This window comes from Oncorhynchus tshawytscha, unplaced genomic scaffold (assembly GCF_018296145.1).
Source record: "Oncorhynchus tshawytscha isolate Ot180627B unplaced genomic scaffold, Otsh_v2.0 Un_contig_1726_pilon_pilon, whole genome shotgun sequence".
Taxonomy (NCBI): Eukaryota; Metazoa; Chordata; class Actinopteri; order Salmoniformes; family Salmonidae; genus Oncorhynchus; species Oncorhynchus tshawytscha.
The window spans coordinates 751-7893 of record NW_024609364.1 but is presented as its reverse complement, the minus strand read 5'-3'; the positions used below and the strand labels follow the sequence as shown (position 1 = coordinate 7893).

General features: G+C 54.2%; 1 protein-coding gene across 1 annotated transcript; it reads right to left on the bottom strand.

Moving 5' to 3' along the window:
• Nucleotides 1–2160: 2160 nt before the first annotated feature.
• LOC121844664 (trinucleotide repeat-containing gene 6A protein-like) lies at nt 2161–6151 on the bottom strand. Its single transcript, XM_042315011.1, has 3 exons — nt 5969–6151; nt 3577–3716; nt 2161–2836 (listed from the first exon to the last, which is right to left on the bottom strand). The coding sequence occupies exons 2-3, from the start codon at nt 3714–3716 to the stop codon at nt 2161–2163; spliced, it is 816 nt and encodes a 271-aa protein (XP_042170945.1). The 5' UTR covers nt 5969–6151.
• Between the last annotated feature and the right edge of the window lie 992 nt (nt 6152–7143).

The window sequence follows — 7143 nt, the reverse complement described above, 5'->3', positions numbered from 1 at the left end:
ACACCAGATCTACAGTCAGGACACTGACCGACCCCACTCAGATCAGAACATGGTTCCCAGAGTTTCAGCATCGTCTTCGTCCTCTATAGAGTTGTGGTATAGATTTTTTTCATTTTTATATTTTTTTTCTAGCGATTTTATTTAATTTTAATAGTTTTTTTGGTATTTTTTTTATTTTATTTTATTTTTTAAAATTGTTTTTAAAATGAAGGAAGATGACCATCCACCTGTCGCCCTCCTAAGGGCCTGTAAACAAGAGGCCGTCTCCATAACAACCGGAAGCCGTCGCCACAACAACCGGAAGCCGGCGCCACAACAACCAGAGGCCGTCGCCATAACAAAAAGAGGCCGTCGCCATAACAACCGGAGGCCGTCGCCACAACAACCGGAGGCCGTCGCCATAACAAAAAGAGGCCGTCGCCATAACAACCGGAGGCCGTCGCCATAACAACCGGAGGCCGTCGCCACAACAACCGGAGGCTGCATCCATCACAACAATAGGCTGGTCTCTAAACAACATGTTCTGCCCCTGTTGTCATAGTGCCGTCCCCGTCCCCCAGTCTGGCAGGGCGGGGCTCCAGTCACAGCTGAGATCCTTTACACTGCAGAGACTCACGTTCTCTACTTTTAAAACACAACGTTGGTGCAAATACTTCTGTCTTTAAACATCAAAAACGAGCCATAAATCAGCATCTCTATATCGTTAAACTGCTTCTCCACAATACCACCGGAAGGTATTTGTGCCAAGGCAGAGAGGAGAGCACACACACACACACACACACACACACACACACACAGTAAGAACGTCCTTGAGTAAACAGCTACATTGGAACTGGCAGCTCCCTCTGTATTGCAGATTAAACACAGAGAAAAATAACGTTTCAGTGCAAAGTGGAAGAAAAACAACAACATGACAATAAAACAACGAAATAAAACACAGAAATGATTGGAATTCCAATAACAGGGACCATGAATGAAATAGACACAAGCTTTTTGTTTAGTTTTTTAGGTTTCAGTTTTGAAGCATAATAAGGCATTTTTGCTGTCCTTCACATTATAGAATTGTCCTGCGTGATTCAAGTATACCAACTGATATGTGTGTTGTTTAGGAGCGGAAAAACACCGTGGATATATGTGCAGGGAAAAAAACATAACGCATTTTCCACAGGGTGACCCCCCACTTCCTGTACGTATTTTCCACAGGGTGACCCCCCCCACTTCCTGTATGTATTTTCCACAGGGTGACCCCCTACTTCCTGTAGTATTTTCCACAGGGTGACCCCCACTTCCTGTACGTATTTTCCACAGGGTGACCCCCCCCCCTTCCTGTACGTATTTTCCACAGGGTGACCCCCCTACTTCCTGTACGTATTTTCCACAGGGTGACCCCCCTACTTCCTGTAGTATTTTCCACAGGGTGACCCCCCTACTTCCTGTACGTATTTTCCACAGGGTGACCCCTACTTCCTGTACGTATTTTCCACAGGGTGACCCCCCCCCTACTTCCTGTACGTATTTTCCACAGGGTGACCCCCCTACTTCCTGTACGTATTTTCCACAGGGTGACCCCCCCCTACTTCCTGTACGTATTTTCCACAGGGTGACCCCCTACTTCCTGTATGTATTTTCCACAGGGTGACCCCCCCTACCCCCAGGGTGACCCCCCCTACTTCCTGTACGTATTTTCCACACGGTGACCCCCCCCTACTTCCTGTACGTATTTTCCAGGTGACCCCCCTACTTCCTGTACGTATTTTCCACACGGTGACCCCCCTACTTCCTGTACGTATTTTCCACAGGGTGACCCCCCTACTTCCTGTACGTATTTTCCAGGGTGACCCCCCCCTACTTCCTGTACGTATTTTCCAGGGTGACCCCCCTTCCTACTTCCTGTACGTATTTTCCACAGGGTGACCCCCTACTTCCTGTACGTATTTTCCACAGGGTGACCCCCTTCCTGTACGTATTTTCCACAGGGTGACCCCCCTACTTCCTGTATGTATTTTCCACAGGGTGACCCCCCTACTTCCTGTACGTATTTTCCACAGGGTGACCCCCCTACTTCCTGTACGTATTTTCCACAGGGTGACCCCCCCCTACTTCCTGTATGTATTTTCCACAGGGTGACCCCCTACTTCCTGTATCCACAGGGTGACCCCCCTACTTCCTGTACGTATTTTCCACAGGGTGACCCCCCCCTACTTCCTGTACGTATTTTCCACAGGGTGACCCCCCTACTTCCTGTACGTATTTTCCACAGGGTGACCCCCCTACTTCCTGTATGTATTTTCCACAGGGTGACCCCCCCTTTCCTGTACGTATTTTCCACAGGGTGACCCCTTCCTGTATATTTGTAAGTGAGAAGGAGCCATTTTGTTTTTTGGTCTTGGACTGTTTTTCTTTGTGTTTGGAGATTAATAACGATTCCAGACGACCCAGTCTGTCGTCACGCTGTCCAGCGTTCGGCACTCCACTGACACGGGCTTTACATGGAGTCCCCGCCCCTGTCAGGTGATCCACGGGGAGGAAGGAGCTGATTGGAGAAGGGCTGTTGATCCTCCCGCCCTCGCTGGCGCCCCATAGGCTAGTGGAATAGTTCAACCCGCCCCAAAGGGAGGAGCTATGGAGGTCGCTGACGTTCCATTGACTGGGCTCCGGGGCACGGCTGGGGAAGGGGTGGGAACCCTCCAAGGCTCCGCCCATTCGGCTCTGAGAGGAGCCAATGGCCTGCCAGCCCGGGGAGGCAGCGGCCAATGACTGACCTTGTGCAAAGAAACGGTTGATTTCCTCCTCACTGGCAAACTCAGCCAGAATGGTAGTGTTACCTAGTACGCACCTGAGGAGAGAGAGAAGAGAGAGGGATGAAGAGGAGAGAGAGAAGAGGGATGAAGAGGAGAGAGAGAAGAGGAGATGAAGAGGAGAGAGAGAGAAGAGAGAGGATGAAGAGGAGAGAGAGAGAAGAGAGAGGGATGAAGATGAAGAGAGGAGAGAGAGAAGAGAGATGAAGAGGAGAGAGAGAGAAGAGAGAGGGATGAAGAGGAGAGAGAGAGAGAGAGATGAAGAGGAGAGGATGAAGAGGATGAAGAGAGAGAGGAGAGAGAGAGAGAAGAAGAGGAGAGAGAAGAGAGAGATGAAGAGGAGAGAGAGAGAAGAGAGGGGATGAAGAGGAGAGAGAGAGAAGAGAGGGGATGAAGAGGAGAGAGAGAGGAGAGATGAAGAGGAGAGGGAGAGATGAAGAGAGAGGGATGAAGAGAAGGATGAAGAGAAGAGAAGAGGAGAGGGATGGGGAGAAGAGAGAGGGATGAAGAGAAGGAGGGAGAAGAGAGAGGGCGAGGAGAGAGGGAGGAGATGAAGAGGAGAGAGAGGGAGAGAGGGCGAGAAGAGGAGGAGAGGGGGATGAAGAGGAGAGAGAGGGCGAGAAGAGAAGAGAGAGAGGAGAGAAGAGGAGAGAGAGAGCGATGAAGGGAGAGAGGAGAGAGAGGGCGATGAAGAGGAGAGAGAGGGCGAGAGAGGGCGATGAGCGAGAGAGAGATGAAGAGAAGGAGGGAGTTGCATGTGTGTGTATAATTGTCTTACATGTGCAGACTCTTCTGTGCCTTGGCCGCCTCGTCCTTGGAGCTGTAACATACCACAGCATTGCCGTGCGGCAGGTTGAGGTGGAATGTAATCAGAGGACCATGTTGCATACAGAGAGTCCTCAGAGTAGAACCATCCATCTGGAGAGAGGAGAGGAGAGGAGAGGAGAGGGGAGGAGGGGAGCGGAGGGGAGGAGATGAGGGGAGGAGAGGAGAGGAGGGGAGGAGAGGAGGGAGGGGAGGAGAGGAGATGAGGGGAGGAGAGGAGATGAGGGAGGAGAGGAGAACCAGGAGGGAGGAGAGGGGGAGGAGAGGGAGGAGGAGGGGGGGGAGGGGGAGGGGAAGAGAGGGGAAGTCAAGGAGGGAGGGGAGGAGAGGAGATGAGGGGAGGAGAGGAGATGAGGGGGTAGTCCTCCAGGAGGAGAGAGGGAGGAGAGGAGATGAGGAGAGGAGAGGGGAGGTCCTCCAAGGAGTCAGGGGGAGGAGAGGAGGTAGTCCTCCAGGAGAGGAGGGAGGAGAGGAGGGGAGGGGAGGGAGGAGTCCCTTGGGGAGGAGGGAGAGGGGGAGGAGGGTCACTAGCCCTTGGTAGTCCTCCAACCAGGGAGGGGAGGAAGGAGATGAGGGGTAGTCCTCCTAGAGGAGTCACTAGTCCCTTGGTAGGGAGGGAGGGAGGAGAGGAGAGCCCCTTGGTAGTCCTCCAGAGGACCAGTCACTAGGGTAGTCCTCCAAGGAGTCACTTGGGAGAAGAGACCCCTTGGTAGTCCTCCAGAGGAGTCACTAGAGGAGGGTAGTCCTCCAGAAGTCAAGCCCCTGGAAGTAACAGCCTTGACAGTCACTAGTCCCTTGGTAGTCCTCCAACCAGTCACTAGCCCCTTGGTAGTCCTCCAACCAGTCACTAGCCCCTTGGTAGTCCTCCAACCAGTCACTAGCCCCTTGGTAGTCCTCCAACCAGTCACTAGTCCCTTGGTAGTCCTCCAACCAGTCACCAGCCCCTTGGTAGTCCTCCAACCAGTCACTAGTCCCTTGGTAGTCCTCCAACCAGTCACTAGCCCCTTGGTAGTCCTCCAACCAGTCACTAGCCCCTTGGTAGTCCTCCAACCAGTCACTAGTCCCTTGGTAGTCCTCCAACCAGTCACTAGACCCTTGGTAGTCCTCCAACCAGTCACTAGCCCCTTGGTAGTCCTCCAACCAGTCACTAGTCCCTTGGTAGTCCTCCAACCAGTCACCAGTCCCTTGGTAGTCCTCCAACCAGTCACTAGTCCCTTGGTAGTCCTCCAACCAGTCACTAGTCCCTTGGTAGTCCTCCAACCAGTCACTAGCCCCTTGGTAGTCCTCCAACCAGTCACTAGTCCCTTGGTAGTCCTCCAACCAGTCACTAGTCCCTTGGTAGTCCTCCAACCAGTCACTAGACCCTTGGTAGTCCTCCTAAAAGCAGCCAACCAGTCACTAGTCCCTTGGTAGTCCTCCTAAAAGCAGCCAACCAGTCACTAGACCCTTGGTAGTCCTCCTAAAAGCAGCCAACCAGTCACTAGACCCTTGGTAGTCCTCCTAAAAGCAGCCAACCAGTCACTAGTCCCTTGGTAGTCCTCCAACCAGTCACTAGTCCTCACTGGTAGTCCTCCAACCAGTCACTAGTCCCCTTGGTAGTCCTCCAACCAGTCACTAGTCCCTTGGTAGTCCTCCAACCAGTCACTAGACCCTTGGTAGTCCTCCAACCAGTCACTAGACCCTTGGTAGTCCTCCAGCCACCAGTCACTAGACCCTTGGTAGTCCTCCAACCAGTCACTAGACCCTTGGTAGTCCTCCAAACCAGTCACTAGCCCCTTGGTAGTCCTCCAACCAGTCACTAGCCCCTTGGTAGTCCTCCAACCAGTCACTAGTCCCTTGGTAGTCCTCCAACCAGTCACTAGACCCTTGGTAGTCCTCCAACCAGTCACTAGTCCCTTGGTAGTCCTCCAACCAGTCACTAGTCCCTTGGTAGTCCTCCAACCAGCCACTAGTCCCTTGGTAGTCCTCCAACCAGTCACTAGTCCCTTGGTCCTCCTCCCAACCAGTCACTAGTCCCTTGGTAGTCCTCCAACCAGTCACTAGACCCTTGGTAGTCCTCGAACCAGTCACTAGACCCTTGGTAGTCCTCCTAAAAGCAGCCAACCAGTCACTAGACCCTTGGTAGTCCTCCAACCAGTCACTAGACCCTTGGTAGTCCTCCTAAAAGCAGCCAACCATGTTTTCCCCATTTCATGACACTGTTGCACATTTGCTGTTGTAGCTAATATGTTGAATTATACAAAAGAGAGATTTTCTGACTAAGTTCCCACTGGTCAAGTCAGAGTCAAGTCCTACAACACTGGTAGATAGTAGGCCAGAGTGTGTGAGTGTGTGTGTGTTTTTACCTGAGTTGTGAGATTCTTGAGAACGAGCCAGTTGGTTCTCCCTGAGCTGCTGCTACCGTCACTCCAACTACAACCTGAGTGGCAGGAGAGAACAGACGATTATTACCAAGACACAATCCGTACCTACCGACTCTGGGGGGGCCAATCCTTACCCTACCGACTCTGGGGGGGCCAATCCGTACCCTACCGACTCTGGGGGCCAATCCCGTACCTGGGGGCCAATCCTACCGACTCTGGGGGCCAATCCGTACCCTACCGACTCTGGGGGCCAATCCGTACCCTACCGACTCTGGGGGCCAATCCGTACCCTACCGACTCTGGGGGCCAATCCGTACCCTACCGACTCTGGGGGCCAATCCGTACCCTACCGACTCTGGGGGGCCAATCCGTACCCTACCGACTCTGGGGGCCAATCCGTACCCTACCGACTCTGGGGGGCCAACCGTACCCTACCGACTCTGGGGGGGCCAATCCGCACCCTACCGACTCTGGGGGCCAATCCGTACCCTACCGACTCTGGGGGGGGCCAATCCGTACCCTACCGACTCTGGGGGCCAATCCGTACCCTACCGACTCTGGGGGCCAATCCGTACCCTACCGACTCTGGGGGGCCAATCCGTACCCTACCGACTCTGGGGGCCAATCCGTACCCTACCGACTCTGGGGGCCAATCCGTACCCTACCGACTCTGGGGGCCAATCCGTACCCTACCGACTCTGGGGGCCAATCCGTACCCTACCGACTCTGGGGGCCAATCCGTACCCTACCGACTCTGGGGGCCAATCCGTACCCTACCGACTCTGGGGGCCAATCCGTACCCTACCGACTCTGGGGGCCAATCCGTACCCTACCGACTCTGGGGGCCAATCCGTACCCTACCGACTCTGGGGGGCCAATCCGTACCCTACCGACTCTGGGGGCCAATCCGTACCCTACCGACTCTGGGGGCCAATCCGTACCCTACCGACTCTGGGGGCCAATCCGCACCCTACCGACTCTGGGGGCCAATCCGTACCTTACCGACTCTGGGGGGCCAATCCGTACCCTACCGACTCTGGGGGCCAATCCGTACCCTACCGACTCTGGGGGCCAATCCGTACCCTACCGACTCTGGGGGGCCAATCCGTACCCTACCGACTCTGGGGGGCCAATCCGTACCCTACCGACTCTGGGGG